Source organism: Orcinus orca, chromosome 13, assembly GCF_937001465.1.
Source record: "Orcinus orca chromosome 13, mOrcOrc1.1, whole genome shotgun sequence".
Classification (NCBI taxonomy): Eukaryota; Metazoa; Chordata; class Mammalia; order Artiodactyla; family Delphinidae; genus Orcinus; species Orcinus orca.
The window spans coordinates 70,744,623-70,767,936 of NC_064571.1; the positions used below are offsets into that span (position 1 = coordinate 70,744,623).

Genomic DNA, 23,314 nt, shown 5'->3' on the forward strand with positions numbered 1-23,314 from the left:
ACTCTTGTCAGCTTTTGCCTCCCTTGGGAGGAGTGGGTGCCCTGAGGCTGAGCAGCTCTGCTGGGTGCTGGAAGATGGCTTTGGCATACGGATGCATGAGGCGGCTCACGTAGCAGTGCTGCCAGGGAAGCAGTCCTTCCAGGAAGCTGATGTGGCCACCCCGAGCTGTGACGAGCAGTGCAACGTGGGGAGAATATTGGGCAGCCTGTAGGGGAAGGGCTAGGAGGTGTTGGAGAGGAGGTCAGGAGCCCTGGCCTCTGCTGAGAGCCCAGGCTCTTTCCGCTTGCACTGCATGGCCCATTTCCCCCGGGGCCTGAAGCGTCCAGATCCCAGGTGCTCGCCGTGGACCGGGCAGAAGGGGTCATCAGCTGCATTGAGGCAGAGCACAGGGAGCTGGATGGCATCTGCCTTGGTTCTTGGGCTTGCTGCTCGGTAATAGGCAGCACAGCCTTGATATCCGAAGACCACAGTTGTGTAGTACTCATCAAAGTGGTGGATTGTGTGGGCCTGCAGGTGGTGGCAGGTGGAATAGGCTAGGATGAGGAAAGGGAATAAGGTGTTGGAAGAACAGTTTTGGGCCGAGAGGGGAGAGTTGAAACACTCTACCTGTAGCACAAAGTCTACATTCACCACCTTTTCCATCACCTTTCTGTTTCTGCAAAAGAACACATAGGGTGGGACTTCCCTGGTGGCACAGTGGTTAAGAATCCGCCTGCCAATGCAGGGGACACGGGTTCGACCCCCTGGTCCAGGAAGATCCCACAGGCCGTGGAGCAACTAAGCCCACGTGCCACAACTACTGAGCCTGTGCTCTAGAGCCTGTGAGCCACAACTACTGAAGCCCACACGCTCTAGAGCCTGTGCTCCGCAATGAGAGAAGCCACTTCAACGAAGCCCGTGCACCACAACAAAGAGTAGTACCCGCTCGCCGCAACTAGAGAAAGCCTGCGCGCAGCAACGAAGACCCAACGCAGCCAAAAAGAAAAATTAAAAAAAAAGAACACATAGGGCTTTGGCTCTACTCCTGGACCTGACCCAGAGCCAGCCTCTGTCCTATCTCACGAGTGAGAAAATCCAGATAGGGAACTGACCCGAGCACTGGGAGAACCTGGCATGTCTGCCATCCTACCCTGTCTGCTTCCCTTTTCCACTTGTCAAGACCCTACCGGTTCCCAGCTCGGCAGAGCCCAGCAGTGAAGTGCTGACTGAAGAGCAGTGAGTTCAGTGGGGTCTCCAGGGAGCAGGTGGTCTCAGAGGTATCCCAGCATGCAGGTAGAGTCAGTGCTGCCACCAACCCCGCAGCCCGTCCCATTCGAGCCAGGTGGTTCAGCTAATATCCTGCAGGATTGGCCCAGGGGCCATGAAAGAAGGGTTTGTATTGGTGAGTTGGAACAGGAGAACGGGAGAGAACATGGAGGAGGAAAGAGAAAAAGGAAGACTGGGCCTTTGGGTTAAGTGCAGACAGCCTTTACCCTCCGAGAGAGATGCCCACAGCCAGCAGTGGAGCTTGGGAGTAGCGGCTCTTTATGTGGTTCACGACTGTCTCCAGATCTTCAGTGTTGCTGGCACAGAGGGCCCTGTAGGTCTGAGGCAAACCGGATCACTGGGTAGGGAAGGAGGCCCTGACCAGAAGGCAGAAAAGTGAAAGGACTCAAGAAATGGAAGACAGGTAGGTTGCGGCCCAGGGTCTCTGAAGGGAGCGGGGTGAAGGGCCACTACGAGGAAGGAGGGTACTCACCAGCAGTTCTTCCCCACAGCAGCCCCGGTTATTAAATACGATAGCCCTGGGGCACACACAGGTACATGTTAGGCAGACCCTCCATAAGGGCTCCTCCCCTTTTGGTAGGTTTCAGAAAGGCCTCTGTCAAATGGTGCCCTTCATATGGTACCTCCTCCCCATAGCAGGGTCTGAATTGACCCTCCCCCGACCCCCAGCACACAATTCTAAGTTATCAGACACCACCCAATTCCGCTGGGTTGTGTCCATCCTTACCTATAGCCATCCTCCAAAGCTTGGTCAACTAGTGCAAGATATATGCCTCCTAACTACTGCCCGTGATACCAGGAAGCAGCAATAACAATGGCTGGGTGGTAGGGTCAGGGTATTGACTGCTGTTAGGCTGCTGGCCCAGTCTAGGAGGAGCTGTCCGCTATCCGGGGTTCCGAGAACTTCCCTGTGGTTTTGGAGAAAAGGGCACAGAAAGATACTATTAGGAACTCCATGTACTTCGAAAGATTTTACGCCCTCTCCCTCCCCAAACAACTCCCACAAGTTACCAGCATCATTTGAGGGCATGCATTATGCAAAACATTAAGACTGTAACGAGGTATAATGGGACATAAAAGATTTGAGTATTACCTCATGGTTGTGCAATTAAATAGCCTTTCCATATAGCCACTCTGGTTACCCTTAGCACACTGAGGTAGATGGGTCAAAGGTTGCCCCCGTTTTAAAAGAGGTACACGAGTAGGATTCCCCTGTACTTGCAGCTTCATGTTCACCCCCATCTGTCCCTTCTTACCTTGAGTAAGGGGCTACAGGCGGAGACTGCAGTAAGACTCTGAAGGTGGTTTGTAGCCGCCCTCAAAACACCAGAGCGTAGGGTAGAAAGTCTCCACAGTGACTGGACAGTGTCGCTCCAGGAAGGCCAGAAACTGGGACCCAGTCAGCAGTTGTGGCCTCTAGTCACACAACACAATGTGCCTCACTCCTCTGATTCTTGCACCAAGCCAGTGGGGCACCTGACACCAGAGTGACCCCTTTCCAGAGGCCAGCCTGCAGGGTGCTGCTTTGTCTGGGCGTGAGAAATCTAGCATGCCTCAGTCTGGAATGGTCAAGTCACCTCTGTTAAGATAGTCCCACTAGGGCCCCAACTCCAGTCCTAGAGTGTCACCTCTCCAGAATTGCCCCTGAACCGACTTCCACACTCAACCTATCCATGCCCCAAACCCATTTTGGAGAGAGTAGGTAATATAAGTTGCCCAGCTGATCTGCAGGAAAGGTTGGGATCCTGGACAGAGGCTGAAGAAATGCAGCACCATTTAATCTGTGACTTTTGCCTTTTGAATTGTCTACACTTCTGCCAGCTGAATTATCCACACTCTCGTCTCAAAACTAGCTCCGGGGGCTTCCCTGGTGGTGCAGTGGTTGAGCGTCCGCCTGCCGATGCAGGGGATATGGGTTCGTGCCCTGGTCCGGGAAGATCCCACATGCCGCGGAGCGGCTGGACCCGTGAGCCGTGGCCGCTGAGCCTGCGCGTCCGGAGCCTGTGCTCCGCAACGGGAGAGGCCACAACAGTGAGAGCAAAAAAAAAAAAAAAAAAAAATCTAGCTCCGGTCACGCTGGCTCCTTCTGATTTTAGCATTCCATTGTTGCATATTCCCATTCCCTGTTGCATGTGCTCGCTGCTGAAGGGCTTCTTTGTACCGCACCACCTCATTTTCTTACTTAACAGCCCCTGCTGTTAGACCATGCTCTAAAGGAGGAATAGTCCCAATGGGAACAGATTTTCTCTTTCTTCATGCCAGCCAGGAGGAAGGTAACAGGGATAGGATGGTGGGCCAGATGAGGTCATTGGGCACTTAGCCCTATCTTTCAACCTCTCTGCTTGGTTCTCTGGATACACATCAAGTGAATGAGAGGGCCCAGCCACAGAGAAGGCTTATGAAGGGGGAGTATGCTGTACAAAGACAGAAGGCCTCAGACTCAAGAAATAGAAATTGCATTTCTGTTGCAGGCCTGAAGGGACCCAAGGACCAGATTCCTATTTCTTCTTGCAGTCAAAAGGGGCTACGTAAATTATGAACTAGAGACGCCAGGTTGGTACTGTGACTGTTGTGACTCGTACCCTGGGCCTTAAGCCCTGGAATAATAACACCTGTGATTCATTGTATGCTATTTGCTGGCACTAGGCTAAACCCAACCTTATTATAAGAAACTATGACAGGTTAAGTTGTTTGCCCAAAGTCACACAGCTAGCAAAAGGCAAAGTGGAATAATAATTATGATATTAGGCAAAATATTCTCTGACATAAATTGTACCAATATTTTCTTAGGTCAGCCTCCCAAGGCAATAGAAATAAAAATAAACAAATAGGACCTAATCAAGATTACATCTGCTTTTGCAGGTCAAGCTTTTTCTAATCAAGCTTTTGCACAGCAAAGGAAACCATAAAATGAAAAGTCAACCTACAGAATGGGAGAAAATATTTGCAAACAATGAGACCGACAAGGGCTTAATTTCTAAAATATACAAACAGTTCATACAACTCAACAACAACAAAAATAAACAACCCAATCGAAAAATGGGCAGAAAAAAAAAAAAGAAAAAAATGGGCAGAAGACCTAAATAGACATTTCTCCAAAGAAGAAATATAAATGGCTAATAGGCGCATGAAACGATGCTCAATGACTCTAATAGCAAAATGCAAATCAAAACTACAGTGAGGTAACAACCCACACCAGTCCGAATGGCCATCATTAAAAACTCTACGAATAACAAATGCTGGAGAGGATATGGAGAAAAGGGAACTCTCCTACACTGTTGGTGGGAATGTAAGTTGGTACAGCCATTATGGAGAACAGTATGGGGGTTCCTCAGAAAACTAAAAATAGAATTACCGTATGATCCAGCAATCCATACAAAATATATCCATACAAAATTCTAATTCAAAAAGATACGTGCACCCCTACGTTCATAGCAGCACTATTCATAATAGCCAAGACATGGAAACAACCTAAATGTCCATTGACAGGGGAATGGATAAAGAAGATGTGGTACATATATACAATGGACTACTACTCAGCCGTTAAAAAAAAACCACACACACACACACACACACATTTGCAGCAACATGGATGCAACTAGATATTACCATACTAAGTGAAGTCAGAAAAAGACAAATACCATATGATATCACTTATATGTGGAATCTAAAATATAACACAAACAAACCTATCTACGAAACAGAAACAGACTCGGATATAGAGGACAGACTTGTGGTTGCCAAGGGGGAGGGGGTTGGGGGAGGGATGGACTGGGAGGCTGGGGTTAACAGTTGTAAACTTTTATATACAGGATGGATAAACAACAAGGACCTACTGTATAGCACAGAGAACTATATTCAATATCCTATGATAAACTATAATGGAAAAGAATATTTAAAAAGATTATATATAAATTGTGTAACTGAATCACTTTGCTGTACAGCAGAAATTAACACAACATTGTAAGTCAACTATACTTCTATTAAAAAGTGTAAAAAATAATTATGATAGTACCACCAATACTAGTAAGATTTGTTGCGTGCTCCTTATGTGCCAGGTATTGTGCTAAGCATTTTACATGATTATATCCTATAACCTTCACAATAGCTCTTTGAGATAGGTACTGTGATCCCCCTGTGGGAACGTGTTTGAATATTGAGTAAGTTGTCAAAGGTCACAAAATGTGCCAAAGCTAGGTAGCGGTGGAGCTGGGATTGAAACTAAGAGTTTGTGCTCTTAGTCACTTTACTATAATACCTCCTAGTTGCCAAGATTTTGAGTTATCAGTTTATTAAATCCTTGGTCAAACAGCTCAGTTGTGTAGAACAAGGTGCCAATAAATCACAGGTTTGATGTATGTGGGTTAGTTTCATTTTAATTCTAGTGAAGTGTTTCTTGACTTATCCCTGAGAATTAATTAGTTAAATGCCATTAGTCACTGTGGATGAATCAATTCCAATCCATTACCATGCTGGACAGTCCAAACTGCATGTCCTCAGAGTGTCCAGAATGACACTTTCTCTGCATTTAAACCAGTATTTGGAAATCAAAGAAGGATTTGGAGTATAAAGTGGCAGAGGTCTCTGACTTCTCTGTGGCTGGTTGTAAGCAAAGGAAAATGTTTAGTTCAGGACAGCTCTGTTCTGAAATGACTGACTTTCCAAATCAGGCATATAAGGTAAGGTTTATAGGGTATTGTGAGGTTTGGGTTTTTTTTTTTTTTTTTTTTTGCGTTACGCGGGCCTCTCACTACTGTGGCCTCTCCCGTTGCGGAGCACAGGCTCCGGACGCGCAGGCTCAGCGGCCATGGCTCACGGGCCCAGCCGCTCCGCGGCATGTGGGATCCTCCCAGACCGGGGCACGAACCCGTGTCCCCTGCATCGGCAGGCGGACTCTCAACCACTGCGCCACCAGGGAAGCCCGAGGTTTGGGTTTTTAAAATTGTTTTACTAAGGCAAATGTATTCTGTAAACAATACATAGGATGTATAAAGCTCTGAAAATACAGAAAAGTTGAGGTAACATTAAATTTCCCTATAGATCATTTTAAAGGGCTTGAATCAATAGGTTTCTTGTTAGACTCAGCTACTTAGAACCGAGTTTAATGAAAATTAAAAGATTTAGATTTTTGTGGCTATGTAAATTACATAAATTTCAGTGAGAATAAAATTTCCAAGTTCATCAAAATCATCCTCTTCGGATTTTTCCATTGCACTCTACATGGAGAGCCTAGAACTTAAAACAGGGCTGAATCAGCAAGGACAGTTAGGGTTATCCATTAGTCCTGAGCTAGGCGGGGAACCTCTGCCAGTCCTTAAGACAAGCAAGGTCCTACTAAGCTGATGGGATGATGGTGGGAGTTAGCCACCACACCACCAACTGGTTCCTTCATTCAGAGCAGCTAATGAGAAGCTCATCTAGACTGCCTAAAAAGAAAAAGATAGTGTGCGTATCTCCCTGACAGCTCAGGATGCCTTCCACCCCGCTTTTCTGCAAGTGTCTGTCCACATCATCGGCAGCAGCACCCCTCCGATGACTGAAAGGCCCAGCTGGCATGGGGAGTACGCGGGATGCAGAGAATCCAGGCAGGCAAAGAACCGACTCTCCGTTAGGTGATAGTAGCAAAGCTGAGCCTGGCTGGAGCGCGGGGCCGGAGTGGTGGTGGGGCTGTGGCGTCAAATTTCACCTGGGCCAGGAGACCCCACCCAGCCAGCCTCCACAAAGGGCTCGAGCCCCGGCTGGAAGCTGCCCTCAGACTCGAGTTACCTACACCCGCCGGAGAGAGCTCTGGACCCGCACCCACCGGGGCCACCCATGCCCAGTAGTAGCCCAAGTAGAGGGCACCGCCTAGTCCCAAAAGCAGAGAGAATGATTCTGTCCAGGTGTCATCTTGGGGGCCCAGGGAGGAGCTCAGCCTCTCGCGTTGCTGAGTCTCCACTCCCAAGTTCTTGACCGGCTCTGACACCTGAGCTTCGATTAGTGGGCCCGCAGGTGCGCGCTGGGCCCCGCCCGTTACACGCCATTGGACAGCCTGTGCGGGTTCCGCCCGCACTGCCCGGCGATTCGGGGACCCAGGCCCCGCCCACCGCCCGTGCTCCCGGCGGCGGGCGTGGCGAGGGCGGTGCTAGGGCGGTGCTAGGACGTCGAGCGGGTGTGTGTACCGCGCCTGGGCAGTCTGCGCGGAGCTGACCCCAGTGTCTTGCGAACGGCCTCTACGGCTCCTGCCTCCGCTTCGCGATCACCGGCCCTGCGGCCTCTCGTAAGGACTAGCGGCCTTCCCCGCAGCCGCCATCTTGAGAGGCAGCTCCAGCTCCGTCTTCCTCAAACCCTGCCCCGGAGCGGCGAGTCTGACAGCCTGGCCAGAGCCCCCCAGCCTCTCAGTCAGTCACACACAGGGCACAGCCACTGACGTGCTCACACCACTCCACTCCCGTAGTGTTCAGTCATTGACAGTGGCCCTCACACACTGGACACGATCATTCACACCGACACGCCACAGTGTCACGTAGTCAAGTTTCAGCTACTTGAGTGAGTGCCATTCCGCACAGAGTCACACACACATGGGTTAAAGCCACTCGTCCAGTGTCACTCTACGCTGCCTCATACAATCCCTGTCACAAGTACAATAGATACTTACTCATCACCCACTGTGTACCAGGCACTTGGGATGCTGTTCCTGTCTTCATTGGGATATGGAAACAAGTAAGTAATCTACTAGAGCAATGACTCAACCTTGACTGAAGATTGGAATTATCTGTGAGTTTCTAAAACTAGCGGCGCCCAGGCCCTGCCCGCTGTTATGGTTGGTCTAGAGAGGAGCCTAAGTATTAATAACAACTTTAAATCTCTCTGGAAGACTCAAATGTGTAATCAGGGTTGAACCCCTGCAACAGAGCATGGTGGTAGATAAGGGAAGTACTAGCTGCAGTGGGAGCCCCGGGGAGGGTGCCCAGACTCCATGGATCAGAGAAAGCACACCCAGATATTAAATGACAATACATTTAAGGCGAAATCAAAAAATAAGTAGTAGTTTCCAAGACAAGGTGGAGGAGGGGAGAGAGTAATTGTTCCAGGAGAGGGAAGAGCACAAGCAAAAGCCTGGATGTGAGAGACTTCTTAAAGGAACCAAAAGAAATTTGGTGTTGCTGGAGCATGTGAGATGGTCAGGAATCAGGTTGTGGGCAGCTGCATAAAGGATGTTAGGCTTTATCCTAAGGGTGGAGGAAAGCCATCAGAGTTTTAAGAAGGGGTGGGCGACATGATCAGAGTTATATTTCAGAAGAATCATTCAGGCTACTTTGAGAATGGATTGGAGGGGGATGAAAAGCAGGCTAATTAGGAGGCTGTTAACGGAAATTTGGCGTGGACCAGGGCTGCCTGGACTGGGGGAAGGCTCAGGAGAGGAGTGAAGATCTTTAAGATAGGAGGCAGAACTGATAGGACTTGGTAGTAGGTTGGAGGTGGGGGAGGAAGGAGGAATCATGGACGACCCCGTTTTCTGACTGCATAGATTCAGGGATGCATGGTGGTAACATTGGGATAGAGAAGCGGGGGGAGGGGAAGTTTTGAGGAGGAAGATGATGCATTCTGATTCAGACACGTCTGGGGTGCTGGTAGGTGTTCTAATTGTGTTTTCTTAGATTCTGAATTTGTCTCTTTGGCATCCATTAATCACAGGACCAAACTAACAGCCAAAGTTGTTCACGTCTCCCCTGCAATCCAGAGGCCATACTCTGAACCACTTCCTTTATCCAACTCTCACACACCAAACCAATATTTTCCCTTTCCTAGATAAACCCAGGACCAGGGACCAGTCAACTAGCGACAGCCCCTATGCCCCAAAGCTCTCTGAAGTTATTAAAACTAGCCAACCCTAAACTGTTTAACCTGCCTCGTCTTGCTTTTCTAGTTTAATAAAAGCTGTGGCCTCTGCCTTCCCCTTGCTCCTTTCTGCCTTCTGACCTACACTGGTGCTTCCCTCTGTGGTCCTGTGTGGTGAGCTGTGCCTCTTCTTCCTGAGGGAACTGTAACATTAAACTCTTCTTTCAGTGGCATTGACCTCTCTGTGTTGTCACTCAGTCACCTTTAAAAATTAAGATCCGGCACAAATCAGTAGGCTGTTCAGTTCCTGAAGTGGCCTGGGGCTCAGAGATTGGAATTTGAGATATGGTAGTTATCAGCATTTAGATGATATATTAGCTTGCAGGGTTGCCATAACAAAGTGCTGCAAACTGGTTGTCCTGAACAACAGAAATGTGTTGTTTCACAGTTCTGGAAACTGGAAGTCCAAGATCAAGGTGTCAGCAGGATTGGTACCATCTGAGAGCAGTGAGGAAGAACGTGTTCCGTACATCTCTTCTAGCTTCTGGTGGTTTGCTGAAAATCCTCAGCATTCCTTGGTATGTAGAAGCTTCACTCCAATCTCTGCCGCATCTTCCCCTGCTGTTCTCCTTGTGTGTGTGTGTGTGTGTGTGTGTGTGTGTGTCCAAATTCCCCTTTTTATATGAACACCAGTCATATTGGATTAGGTTCTACGCCAGTATGACCTCATCTTCACTAATTATATCTGCAACTACCCTATTTCCAGATAAAGTCACATTCTGAGGTATTGGGGGTTAGGACTTCAACATATGAATTTTTGAGGGACACAGTTCAACCCATAAGAGATAGTGATGGAAGCTACGTGAATGGAAGAACACATGAGCAGATGGGGAATGAGGAGAGAGCCCAGAGGAACTCCGACACAGGAAGAAACTAAGAAAAAATGACTAAAGAGAGAGGAATGGTATTGCCGAAACCAATGATACCATGACCCAGGGAGGTAGTGTCCAGCAGTATCCACCTGCCCACCACAGGAAGGAGGACAGGGTGACTTTGATGAGAGTCAGTTTGTTGTTGTGGATGGATGCTGATGGGAAGGAGCTGATGGGGAGGGAGAAGTTGAAGATTCCAGAGAGATAAGAAGTCGTGCACTCAAAGAACTAAGTCTTTGAGCCAGTGGGTGAGGAAGTAGTCTGAAGCCTGGGTGGAGGAACTGGCTGCTCTGAGAAAATTGGTGACACTGCGTTTTGACCACGAAGCTATAGCCACACACTGCAACGCTGTGCTGGCAAACGGCTGCCACTGTCACCCTTAAGCTGATACTTTCCCAGGCCCCCCCTCCCCCACCATGGCTCAGATGGAGCCACTTCTCAGTGCTGTGCAGTCACAGTCACACAGTGATACCCTCACCGGAAACCGACAGTCACGGGTGTCACTTGAGCATCACAACTCAGGAGGAGTTCAGCCAGATACCCCAACAGACACACCACTCACATCCTGTACGGTCACACACCCGGACAGTCCCGCATTGGCCATACTCTCTCAAGTGCTGCCATACTGGATACACCCCCTACCGTGTCACAGGTCTCTCATCCACGCAGCCACATACACCAGTCACAATCACAGGCTAACAGTAAGTCACATTCTATCTTGTCACACACATCTGGGTCCCAGCAGGGAGTGAGCGCCCAGTTAAGCGTGCTTCTCGTTACGCACCAGCTTCATCATCTGTCTCTTTGCCTCTCTCTCTCTAGTTGTCTGTACGCACACACTCACGCACACGCTCTCCCTCGCCCGGTGCGGGCCGCAGAGGGCCGGGGTCTGCGGGCCAGGCGGGGCGGGGCGGAGACCCAGGCCACGGCGCTGGCGCTCCGGACTCTGCCCGGGCCAGGGCGGCGGCCGCAGCCGGGAGGGCTACGTGGAGCAGCCACGTGGAGCGGCCCGGGGGAGGGCCGGGCGGCGGGAGCCGAGGCGCGGCGGCCGCGGCGGCGCACAGCCTCGAGCGACGACCCAGCCGGACCCGGCCAGAGCCGCGCCGCGCCGCCGCAGGTGGGTGCGATCCCCGCCCGGGGCTGGCGGGCTGGGGGCCGGGGACCCCGCCGCGGGCAGCCGGGAATACTGGGCGCCGCGGGGCGGGACCGCGGGCAGGGGCGGTCTCCTGGCCTCCAGGTCGGAGGCTGAAGGCGCAGTCCCTCCGCATCCCCTGCGGCTCGGACGCCGCCGGAGCGCTGGCTCTCGCCTCTGGACGCCTCTCCGAGGTTACCCCTGAGAGCACGTAGAGGGAGGGCCTAGAAAGCAAGGCCTGAGCTCCCTCGCTGTGATGAGGGGGTTCACAGTCCCCCAAGGGCTTTTCCCTCCGGTGTCTCATTCGTTGCTCTTGACACTCCCGGGGGGAGGGGAGGCTGGCAGGAGTTTCATCCTCATTTGACAGCGGAGGAAAAGGGGGACCGGGGAGGGGCCGAGGTTATCACCCAGCTAGAAGTGGCAGGGGGAGCCCAGCTCACAGGTGTGGGACCCATTTGGCTGTATAGCCAGTGCCTCTTCTCTTGCGCCGGGGGGTGGGAGGTGCTGGGAGTCACAGGCGGCCCTGGAGAGATAAGTTAAGGGAGAGGATTGAGCTCAGAATTACTTCTGACAGTTCGAATTAGGCAGAAATGGAATGCGTGCCCTGTGGGTGGTAGGCTCCTGTCCTGGAAAGTCCAGTGGAGGCTGATGGCCACTGACAGGCATGCTGTGCGAGCAGTTTTGCACTGGATGGGAAGTCAAGCAAGAGAAAAGGCCCCGCCACATCCTAGAGTCTCTGAAATACTCAGGGAGCATCTACTCACTGCCATGCACTCAACCTACATTATTCCATTGCATCCTCCCCAAGCCCCTACAAGATAGATACCACTATCCTCATTTTTTAAAGTGAAGATCCCAGAGCTCAGAGACACGGAGACACCTGCTGAGATCACACTGTTAGTACTGTGAGAGGCTGGATTTGATCAGAGGTCTAACTGCAAGGCCAGGCTTTCCTCCCAGGCACTGGTGCAAAGACTTGAAGAAATCAGAGGCTAGAGGATCATTGTGAGTGAGTGTGTGTGTGTGTGTGTGTGTGAGTGTGGTGTGAATAACTTTATTGAATTATATCACAACTCTAGCGGTTGTGGTGGCTTTTCTGTGGTCATTAGGGTAAATTATGTTTATGCACGTTATAGAAAATGATGAGGAACGTTTTTATTTGACAGGCAGTTGTTCAATAGCTGCTCTATTTCTGTTGCTTTATAAAAGCTTTTGTAAATACTGTAGTGAGAAATGTGAAAGTGTGAAGCAATCACATTATACCAACCTCATTACACATTACTTGAGGTGCCTTAGCCTGACTTCCTTTAAATAATAGAGGTGAGTTACCTGTACTAAAAATGCCATGTTTGGAAGCATGACTTAGGAGAATATTACTGAGATGACACTAAAAGTTCCCATGCAATTATTTGTTTCTGAAGTGGACTGAAACCAGAGTGCTAGGGTTGTCAGGAGAGCACAGGATGTTCCAGGTAAAGGGTGGGACAGCTTGGGCAAAAGCACTGCAAAGTGAAAATGAAAAGTATTTCGCAGACTCCAGTAACCCCTCTGTCTGAAGCAGAGTGTTAGTATAATGGAGCACTGGAAGATGAGTCTAAAATGGTAACTTGATATCTGATTGTAGAAGGCCTTAAATGTCCAGGTGAAGACTCTGGACTGTAATAGAAATAGGGAGCCATTGAAGGTTTTGGAGCAGTGGAGTTCCAGCAAAGGAAGAGTACTCTACGTATGGAGGGTTCTTTAAATCGAAAAGATAGCAGAGGCAGGGACAAGAATAAGAGACTCCTTGTGCAATGAGTAATTCATTATCCACTTAGTATTTACTGTAACTCTGTGACGTAAGTACTATTATTATCTTCATTATGCAGATAAGTTTAGTGAGGGTAATTAACCTACCCGAGGTCACGGGGACAGTCTGTGGTGGAGCTGGGATTTGAACCTAGGTCTGGCTGGTTCCGTAGCTCTGTCCTCTGTCCACTGCACATGCTGAATATTGCACACATGTGACATAGGACCAAGAGGAGGAGAGTAAGAGTAATTCATGTGGGCAGGGTTCAGGACCAGCTCTTACTTTTCAGGGCTCAGTGCAAAACTAAGATTAAGAATTTCAAGACAGAGACAGCAGAGCATTAGACTAAGCCCAGGGCCCTTTTGAGAGCAGGGCCCTGTGTGACTGCCAAGAAGGCAGTTCTAATCATTATGACACCTTGACAAATCACCTCAAAACTCAGTGGCTGAAAGCAATAACATTGACTTTGCCTATGAGTGTACATTCTGGGTAGGGCAGGGAAGGCAAGCTCACTTCTGCTCCATCAGTGTTGGCTGGGGCAGCTCGAAGGCTGGGGCTTGGAATGATCTACAGGTTTGCTCTCTCACCTGCCTGGCCCTTGGGTGGGGAAGCGAGCAGCTGGAGGCTAGAGCAACTGGGGCTCCTCAAGCATCCCTGTCCCTATGTGCTCTCTCCACATGGTCTTTTCAGCGTGGCAGACTTCTTCCTTGGCGGTTCAGAGCTCCAGAGAAGCATATCTGCATGTCAAGAGAGGGAGAGAGAGAACCAGAAACAGGCATAAACCGTGTTGCCTTTTATGACTCAGACTTGGAGGTCCCATGGTGTCATTTCTGCTATTTGTTTGAAGTGAGTCGCTAAGTCCAGATCATATACAAGGAAAGGCAAATTTAACTCCAGCTACTTCCCACAAGAAAGAATTGGTAGATGTTTTTCAAACCAGCACAGTTGGCCTAATGAGTGACTGGATTAGTGGGATCCTATAGGTGTTTCCCCTTTATCCCTGAACTGCTACCACCAGAGTCATTCTTTGTTGTTTCCAAATGTCCTTTTTTAAAAGGCAACTCCTAGTGATGATAACACATTAAGTCTGGATAATAGGTTTTGACAGCTCTGAGGGATTTAACTTACTCCTGTGCCTCCTGTTAGCCTAGGTCCTGGTAGTTAACAGATGGGAGGAGAAAGCAATTTGAGGGTATCAAGGTGGGAAGCCCAGGATGGTGTGAAGCTACTATAGAGCAATCCAGAAAAGCTTCTGGAAGGAAGATGCCTTATTGCATAACCAGGCACTGCGCTTTACACGCCTTGTCTCATTTAATCCTCACCACACCCCAAGAGGTGCTCTCATCAACCTCATGTTAACAGACAGAGGTTCTGAAACACAGGAGGCACACAGCTAGTGAGTTGCAGAGCCTGGATTTGAAATTAGGCAGCCAGAGATTAGGGCCCATACCCTTAAACTTTGGGCTATGCCACCTACTCCTTAGCAATTCTGTGTTTCTCTGTTTTTCTCTTCATCATTGCTTTAACATTTGTATCATTTCCTACTTACATAAATATGTAAACTTTAAGGAGGAAAAATAACAGGTAATTTTACCTAATATTATCATCTTACTTATAAAATAGTGCCTCACATATAGTAGGTGCCAATAAATATTAAAGAAATGAGTACCATTAGCCCTACTCTATAAACTTATATTTACACTTGCCTTCCCTACAAAGGCTCGCCTTCCTGGTCCTTGTCACTCAAGGTCTTGACTTCGACTGGTACTTCCCATGATGTCCTCTGCAGCATCCAGTCCTGGGTCTATATCTTCTGGCCTCTCCTTTTGGCCTCTTCTGGCCAGCTGGCCCTCTCAGTCATTTCGTGCCCCTCCTTCCACCTTAGAGCCTGGAGCCCTCAGACCCCTCTCTTTAAACCAGCAGCACGCTGGATACCAAGAACTGGGTGAGGCAGCCCTCCTGTCCACTTGCCTAGACCCTCTCTAAGCCATTGCTTCCTAACCGCCAAGAACACTGTGGGCAGGGCCTTCTCTCTAATCCTCACGGGTTAGGCACATAACTCTGCCATTCTTGGATTTCCACTCAGTCTCCGTAGGGTCTCTACGGAGATTTCTGTCTCCAACCCTCTGCTGGGGGTGGGGGTAGTGAACTCCACCCTGCTGAAAATCCAAATAGCCTTGAACCCTGTTCCCTCCAGTCCTCCATCACTTGTCTTCTTGAACTTGATTCATAGTGTCTTTCATAATACAGAAGTTTAAACTTTTGATATGCTCAAATCTGTCAATTTTTTCCTTTAAAACATGAATTTGAAATATTTATCATTTAAAAAAATATTAATTTATTTATTTTGGCTGCGCTGGGTCTTAATTGCGGCATGCGGGATCTTCGTTGTGGCATGCGGGATCTTTAGTTGCAACATTCAGGAATCTTTTAGTTGCAGCATGCGGACTCCTAGTTAAGGCATGCATGTGGAATCTAGTTCCCCGACCAGGGATCGAACCTAGGCCCCCTGCATTGGGAGCTCGGAGTCTTACCCATTGGACCACCAGGGAAGTCCCATGAAATATTTATCATTTTTAATGGCTCTGTCACATAATAGGATTTGCTTAATCATTGCCTAAATGTTACAGGTGTTAACAGTTCTTTGACTAATATTAATAGCACAGCTATAAATATCCTTATAATTTCTTTTCTGTTTGTGTTTTTCCTTACGTAATCCCCAGGATGATATTGTTGGGTAGGGGTTTTACGGCAGTTAATACACATTTGCAGATTACTCTCCAGAAATAGTTCACGTCTATAGTTCCTCAAACAATATAGGTTAATACTCACTGATTCAATTTCTTCAGTGGTTATAGGACTATTAAAATTTACTATTTATTTTGATGTCAGTTTTACTGTTAAGTTTTTCTGGGAAAATGGCTATATCTGCCAAGTTTGCAAATTTCTTCTATTCCTGTAGTTATGTCCCCTTTTAATTCCTAATATTGTTTATTTGTGCCTTTTCTCTTTGTTCTTAATGAAAATTGTCAGGGGTTTTGTAGTTCATTAGTTCTTTTAAAGAAACACTAGTTTGACTTTATTGCTGCTCTCTATTATATTTTAAATTTCTTCTTTTATTATTCATTTCTTTTAGTTTCTTTAAGTTTATTCTCTTTTACTAGCTTCTTGAGTTGGAAGCTTAACTCATTAGCTTTTGGCCTTTCTTCTAATATAATTTTTTAAGTCAACCCAATTCTCCTATACATACATATATATATATATATATGTATGTATGTATATATATGTGTGTATATATATATGTGTGTATATATATGTGTGTATATATATATTCCCCCCACCCCTGCACCACACACCTTGTGGGATCTTTTTTTTTAAAAAAAAAGTTTTATCTTTTTTCTCTTTTTTTAAAAAAATTTATTTATTTATTTTTTATTTTTGACTGCATTGGGTTTTCTTTGTTGCGTGTGGGCTTTCTCTAGTTGTGGCGAGTGAGGGCTACTCTTTGTTGTGGTGTGAGGGCTTCTCATTGCGGTGGCTTCTCCTGTTGCGGAGCATGGGCTCTAGGCGCGTGGGCTTCAGTAGTTGCAGCACACGGGCTCAGTAGTTGTGGCATGTGGGCTCACTAGTTGCAGTGTGTGGGCTCAGCAGTTGTGGCTCACAGGCTCTAGAGCTCAGGCTTAGTAGTTGTGATGCACAGGCTTAGTTGCTCCACAGCATGTGGGATCTTCCCGGACCAGGGCTCTCACCCGTGTGCCCTGCATTGGCAGGCGGATTCTTAACCACTGCGCCACCAGGGAAGTCCCGGCTTGTGGGATCTTAGTTCCCTGACCAGGGATTGAACCTGGGCCCTGGGCAGTGAAAGCGCCGAGTTCTAACGACTTGACCACCAGGGAATTCCCCAACCCACTTCCCCTTTAATACTGTTTTAGCTACATACCTTGTTTTGATGTATGTTTTCCCAGTATTATACAATCCTCAGTATTCAACAGTTTCCATTATGATATCCTTCTTTGACCCATATGTAAGTGTACCTTTTAAATTTTTTATATAAATGAGATTTTTACATCATTTTTGTTATTGATTCCTAATACAATTGCATTTAGTCATGTAACAGTATGAGACTGATTCTTTAATATTTGCTGAGCCATATTCTTTGGCCTATTGCTTGTCAGTTTTTATAAATATTCCACATGTGTTGAGAAGAAAATGTATTTGCTAAGTGACTGGAGTTGGGTTCTCTATTTGTTCATTAGCTCAGGCTTAGAAAATATTTTATTCAATCGTCTACATTCTTACTAATTTTTAGTCTGCTTAATCTTTCAAATACTGTATGAGGTATGTTAAATTCTCCCACCATAATGGCAGATTCGATTTTCCTGATTGTGTTTATGCCAGTTTTTTTTAAAGAATTTATTTGTTTTAGAATAGTTTTAGGTTCACAGCAAAATTGAGAGGTTTCCCATATACGTCCTGCCCCACACATGCACAGCCTCATCCATTATCAACGTGCCCCACCAGAGGGGTACAGGATGAACTGATGAACCTATACTGACACATCGTAATCATCCAAAGTCCATAGTTTACCTTAGGGTTCACTCTTGGTGTCGTTTGGGTTTGAACAAATCTATAATGACACGTATCTATCATTATAATATCATATAGAGTATTTTCATTGCCCTGAAAATCCTCTGTGCTTCACCTATTCATCCCTTTCACGCCCAGTCCCTGGCAACCACTGATCTTTTTACTGTCTCCATAGTTTTGCTTTTTCCAGAATGTCATACAATTGGAATCATACAGTGTGTAGCCTTTCCAGATCGGCTTCTTTCCCTTAGTAATATGCATTTAAGATTCTTCCGTGTCTTTTCATGGCTGAATAGTTCATTCCTTTTTAGCACTGAATAATATTCTTCGTCTGGATGTACCACAATTTCTTTATCCATACACCTATCGAAGGGTATCTTGGTTGCTTCCAAATTTTGGCAATTGTGAATAAAGCTGCTATAAACATCTGCGTGCAGGTTTTTGTGTGGACATGAGTTTTCTGCTCCTTTGGGTAAATGCCAAGGAGTTTAACTGGTGGATTGTATGGTAAGAACATGTTTAGTCTGGAATGAAATCGCCGAAGTGCTTCTAAAGCGACTGTACCATTTTGCACTCCCACCGTCAATGAATGGGAGTTCCTGCTGCTCAACATCCTTGGCAGCACTTGGTATTGTCAATGGTCTGGATTTTTGGTCATTCTAACAGGTGATAGTGTTATGCCAGTTTTCGTTTTAGGTGTTTTGAGGCTATGCTATTAGGTACATACAGGTTCAGAATCATTATATCTTCCTAGGGGATTAAACTTTTGTGCATTTTGTCATGATACTTTTTTATCTATAATAATGCTTTTCACCTTAAATTCTATTTATTCTAATGTCAATAAAACTCTGCCAGCTTTCTTTCCTCTAGTATTGCTTTATATATCCTTCTTCCACCGTTTTGTTTTCTGTGACTTTACTTTTTAGGTTAATCTCTTGAAAATTTGCATGTAACTTGTATGTTGTTTTATGTACCTTTTGATAATCTCTATTTCTTAACTGATGAGTTTATACAATTTATGTTTATTACAATTTATGAGTTTATACAATTTATGTTTATCAATTTATGGTATACTTGGATCTTTTTTTTTTTTTCTGTGGTACGTGGGCCTCTCACTGTTGTGGCCTCTCCCGTTGCGGAGCACAGCTCTGGACGCGCAGGCTCAGCGGCCATGGCTCACGGGTCTAGCTGCTCCGCGGCATGTGACATCTTCCCGGACAGGGCCACAAACCCGTGTCCCCTGCATTGGCAGGCGGACTCTCAACCACTGCGCCACCAGGGAAGCCCTACTTGGATCTATTTTTACCATCTTATTTTATGCTTTCTATTTGTCTTCCTTTTAAATTATTTTTTAGGTTCTTTTTTTCCCATTATCTCCTCCATGATGCTTTTTTTTTTTTTTTTTTTTTTTGGTTGCGGCAGGTCTTAGTCTACAAACTATGTAGACTCACTATATCTGTTGGGGCCCACGTATGTCTAGAAAAACAGAGACAGTTTCTATGACTCTCAGGAGCTTCACCTTCTTGTGGACTTCCATGTTGTGCTGCTTCTTCCTCAAGGCAGCTCTATTTGCACAGCTACACATGTATCCACCTGTTGGCCAGTTGCCCACTGCCTCTAGGAAGAGCTCTTAGGAAGCTGATGTTCCGCCTGCAGTGGTCCTGAACCTTATCAGGGTCATGGAACTCTTTGAGAATCTGCTGAAAGCTACACACCTTTCTCCAGGAAAATTCAATGCCAGCCAAAGTGTAGGGTACCATTTCAGAGGGTTCCTGATCCTCTGCTCTAGACCATCAAGCACCTCATGATTTGTCTTCCTAAAGATGAGTTTGAGGTCTCAGCCTCAGCTCTGGAGGTCTTCTGCTTCCTCAGAAACTCACGATTTATGTACACAATCCTGGGACTAATTGGAAAGCTTCATGCTCTGCACATTGATAGATACTCTATTTGACTATTTTCATTTACTCAAGTGATGTGCTGCCAATGGGCCTGCACAATGTAGGTCTAAAGGAAAGTTTTTGTTTTTTTCCTTTCTATTGGGATCTGGTTTTCCTGTGTTTAATAAATAGCAATTCTTGGGACCACTGTTGTATTGACCCTGATTTGTTGTGTTTTCAAGCCCTACCTGAGTGTAGACCTATTTCAAGGAGTCTAGTCTCTTTTGATTTGTTCTTCAGTGAGTTTTTATACAAATACAAATACAGATACAAACCAACAATCTGTTTCCGTCCCTGTTTAAGGCTTGGTCTTTTTGTGACTCTGTGCACTTCTAATTTGGCCTTTTTCTCATCCTCTCTGAACTAGTTTCCACTCGTAAAATGAGTGGACTGAACTACATCATATGTGCTTAAACTGCACTGTCCAAGCACCTGGGGGACTGGCAGGGCAAGAGTGGGATAGTCCTGCCCGCAGCACAGCTTCCCCCAGCACAAGTCTGCGTTATGCGCTTTACATGCTGGATCCGGAATCAGGTTTATTTTGAGCAGAGTTCCCGATGTCCGTGTGTGGCTCCTCCCTGCACAGGAGTCCTGTCACCTGGGTGGCAGGTAGAGGCAGGGAAAGAGGCGTTCCTGTCTAACCCACCAATTCCCCCCTCTGTGGCAGACACTGCTTCCCTCTGATTCCCTAACCCCGTTTCCTACTTCCAGCTACAGGAAAGATGTTACCTGTGACGATGAGAACGTCAGTGCTGCTGCTGCTACTGCCCCTGAGTCAGGCTGTTCCCAAACACGGCACCACAAGGTAACAGGATTCAGAGGGCAGGGCTGTGGGCTGGGAGCAGGGGGGTCTCTGGAGAATCAGAGGTATGCTGTGGGCCCCTCTGGGAGGCGGAAGACTGGGTGTACGCTCCCTGACTTCTGTATCATCCCCACCACCTCAGCTTCTGCCTTGTGCCTGTTAGAGTGCCCTCTGCAAAGTGGGCATCGACACATTTGCTGGACTCACTTGGAAACCGGGAGCTCATTTCCAATGAGATGTGAGGCTATAAGCTTGGGAAGGGGCCACAGTCCTCTTATCAAGACCTTATAGTGGAAGCTCCAAAGAAATAGAGATCATTAGCATATCACTTCTATTTTATTTGAATATCTTTCTTGAGGTTTTGTGTCTTAATACTATGCAGTGGGTATGCTGGGTGGGGTCGGGGGACGGATACAGCCACAGCAGCAAGGGCTGGCAGCAGTGACAAAAGTTGCTGTAGCAGCTCCTGCCAGCTCTCTGGCATCACACATCTGGACTGACTTGGGCCAACAGGGATCCCTGTCCAGAACTGCGAGCAAATGTTGAGCTTTAAAGACTGACAAAAAGCCCCTGAGCAGATCGAAACTACAAAACCAACAATATGCCCTCAACTTGGGGTAAAAAAGAGTCCACTTTGTGTCATGGAGCAAATCGGGTCTGTATAAAACTGGGCAGTGCCACCAGGCTCAGCCAGAGACCTGTCCCCCGCCTCCCAGCATCACAGAGGAAGCGTTGCCGTGATGCATGTTGTCCTGCCGCCCACTATGGTGGTTTCTTGGGTCTCCAACTTGTGTCTACTAGGTGCGCTTCCTCTGGCCTCCACCAAACCAGATGTTTTATTGGGATTTTCACTTACCATCTAAGCTAGGAATCTGCAAAGGCAGAGTCTGGGGAGTAAGGTTCTGCTTCTGAGGAGGCCAGAATGGCCTCCTCCCCACAAGGTTTTTGGGGACCTGGAGAAGCAGCTCCCTTTGGGTCTGGGGGGAGAACTATACCAGGAGCTTGGGGATGGAAGGCTGTGAGGCTGGGCCCTCAGAGGAGGCCCTTTGCAAGGCCAGTGCTTCCCTCCCTCCTCCAGGCTGGACCCTGAAGTGCAGCATCCACCTCTACCCAACCCCTTCCAGCCAGGCCAGGAGCAACTTCAGTGAGTAGGCTGGGGTGGGGGCACACCCGAGGGCCAGGCCTGGGGCTGCAGACTGGCTTCTCGTGGACTGATTTTCCGCTTTTCTGCAAGACTTCTGCAGAGCTACCTAAAGGGACTAGAGAGGATGGAAGAGGAGCCGGAGCACATGAGCCGGGAGCAGGGTGAGGGGCTGGGCTGATGGGGCCCGTGGACGGGAGGCCCAGGGCAGCCAGAGCTGGGACTGACCTCAGGCCATCCCGCGACTCCTGCCTGATCCACCTGTCCCCTGATGCGTCTTCTGATCCAGCCTCTCTTCCTTAGTTCTCCTCTACCTCTTTGCTCTCCACGACTACGACCAGAGTGGACAGCTGGATGGCCTGGAGCTGTTGTCCATGTTGATAGCAACTCTGGCCCCTGGAGCTTCCGACTCTCTCACCACCAACCCGGTAAGCCCCGCTGGATGGGGGCCCTTCTCCCAGAAGAAGACGCAGCTCCCTGGGGCTTTGGTTTTTTTCATCATGACTCTTTTGGTGAATCCCCTGTGAAAGGAGGGCTCAAAGCCTGCGTGGCAGGGATGCAGGGGGGTGTTGGGAGGGTCAGGATTCCTGGGAGCATCTCCAGTCACTATAGACCCTTCCACAGGTGATCCTGGTAGTGGATGAGGTGCTGGAGACCCAGGACCTGAATGGGGATGGGCTCATGACCCCTGCAGAGCTCGTCAACTTCCCCGGAGAGGCCCCGAGGCACACAGATCTCAAAGAGCCCCCAGAGCCACAGGATGTTGGGAGGCGGCCTCTGTTGGCTAAAAGCCCGTCAAGACAAGAAGCACATGAAGCCCCAGGTCCCAGAGAAGAAGCTGGGGGACAGGTGGAGGCCAGAAGGGAGTCCTTGGAACCTGTACAGGAGGCTGGGGGACAGGCAGAGGCTGCAAGAGAAGCCCCAGGCCCTGGCGGGGAGGTTGGGGGACAGGTAGAAGCCAGGGACACTGGAGAGAGAGCAGAAGAGCTTCCAAGGGAAACACTGGAGTCTAAGAAAACCCCAAATGAGCTTGAGGTTCATGCTGTTCAGCTGGAGAATGATGAGATATAAACCTTGAGGATACAGGTTTGCACACCTACAAGTCTCAGTGCCAGAACATATGCCCCAAAGGGTAGGGTGTGTGTGTTAGGACAACGACCACCTCTGTGCCCCCTTCCTGGCCCCAGTAGGTGGCAGGTCTTTCTGTGCAGCTCAGGGAGACCCTAAGTTGAAGGGCAGATTTAGGGCCCAGAAAACCAATAAAGAACCAAATGAACCCATCCCTCTGGGCCATCGATCCACTGGTCCAGCCTGCCCTGACCGCAGGCTGCAGAGGGTCGGGACTGGGCAGTCCTCTTGGGAGTGCAGGAATTCAGTTTACCCAGTGTTCCCAGATGGTGCTGAGACACAGCAGAGTACAGCACTAGGCCACAGCCAGCTGCAGACAACCCGGGGAAGGGAGCTCAGCCTTTCCCTGGGGCCTAACCACTAGAACGCCCTCCTGCAGTTCAGGGTAGATCTTCTCCATCATCCTGTATCTGCTCCCCACCCCTGAAAATATTAATAATTACCATTTACTGAGAACCTAGTACACACTGGGCATCATGCTGGTCATTTTACATATTGTGATTTTATCCTCACGATAATTCTATGACCAGGCAGAATTAGCACCATTTGACAGATGAGGAAATTGGGGAAGATGGAGTTCAGTAATGTACTCATGGTCCCATAGCTAAGTAAGTGGCAGATTTGAATTCAGGCCTGTCTGAGCCTAAAGCCCATACCTTTTATCACATTCTACGGCCTCACCCCCCTGCCCCAACTCCCATGTGGAAATTCACCAATTCCCATATGCCCTCAGACCAGGTCTCCCCCAGGGAAAGCAATGCTTTGCATTCCGGGTCATA

General features: G+C 48.1%; 2 protein-coding genes across 3 annotated transcripts; one reads left to right on the forward strand and one right to left on the reverse strand.

Moving 5' to 3' along the window:
* Positions 1-7: 7 nt before the first annotated feature.
* Positions 8-11,455, reverse strand: ABHD1 (abhydrolase domain containing 1). The gene is given in 13 exon segments (XM_033424902.2): positions 8-219; positions 342-507; positions 607-655; positions 1,167-1,330; positions 1,460-1,585; positions 1,739-1,784; positions 1,994-2,024; positions 2,027-2,117; positions 2,120-2,174; positions 2,523-2,586; positions 2,589-2,682; positions 7,070-7,390; positions 10,868-11,455. Coding segments are annotated over 13 exon segments (2,007 nt in total).
* On the forward strand, positions 7,385-22,478 carry CGREF1 (cell growth regulator with EF-hand domain 1). Of its 2 annotated transcripts, XM_033425117.2 has the most exons (7): positions 7,385-7,968; positions 9,536-9,665; positions 20,176-20,269; positions 21,345-21,410; positions 21,501-21,571; positions 21,711-21,835; positions 22,032-22,478. In XM_033425117.2, the coding sequence occupies exons 3-7, from the start codon at positions 20,187-20,189 to the stop codon at positions 22,476-22,478; spliced, it is 792 nt and encodes a 263-aa protein (XP_033281008.1). In that variant the 5' UTR covers positions 7,385-7,968; positions 9,536-9,665; positions 20,176-20,186. The 2 variants fall into 2 exon arrangements, with proteins under 2 accessions (XP_033281008.1, XP_004268175.1); XM_004268127.4 differs by lacking the exons at positions 7,385-7,968; positions 9,536-9,665 and adding an exon at positions 10,857-11,136.
* The last annotated feature ends 836 nt before the right edge of the window (positions 22,479-23,314 follow it).

Bases quoted from the DNA above. Each gene is read 5' to 3' on its own strand.
- CGREF1 (XM_033425117.2), top strand. From the start codon at position 20,187: ATGTTACCTGTGACGATGAGAACGTCAGTGCTGCTGCTGCTACTGCCC. The intron at 21,572-21,710 runs GTGAGGGGCTGG...TCTCTTCCTTAG, and splicing joins GCACATGAGCCGGGAGCAGG to TTCTCCTCTACCTCTTTGCT. The intron at 21,836-22,031 runs GTAAGCCCCGCT...ACCCTTCCACAG, and splicing joins ACTCTCTCACCACCAACCCG to GTGATCCTGGTAGTGGATGA.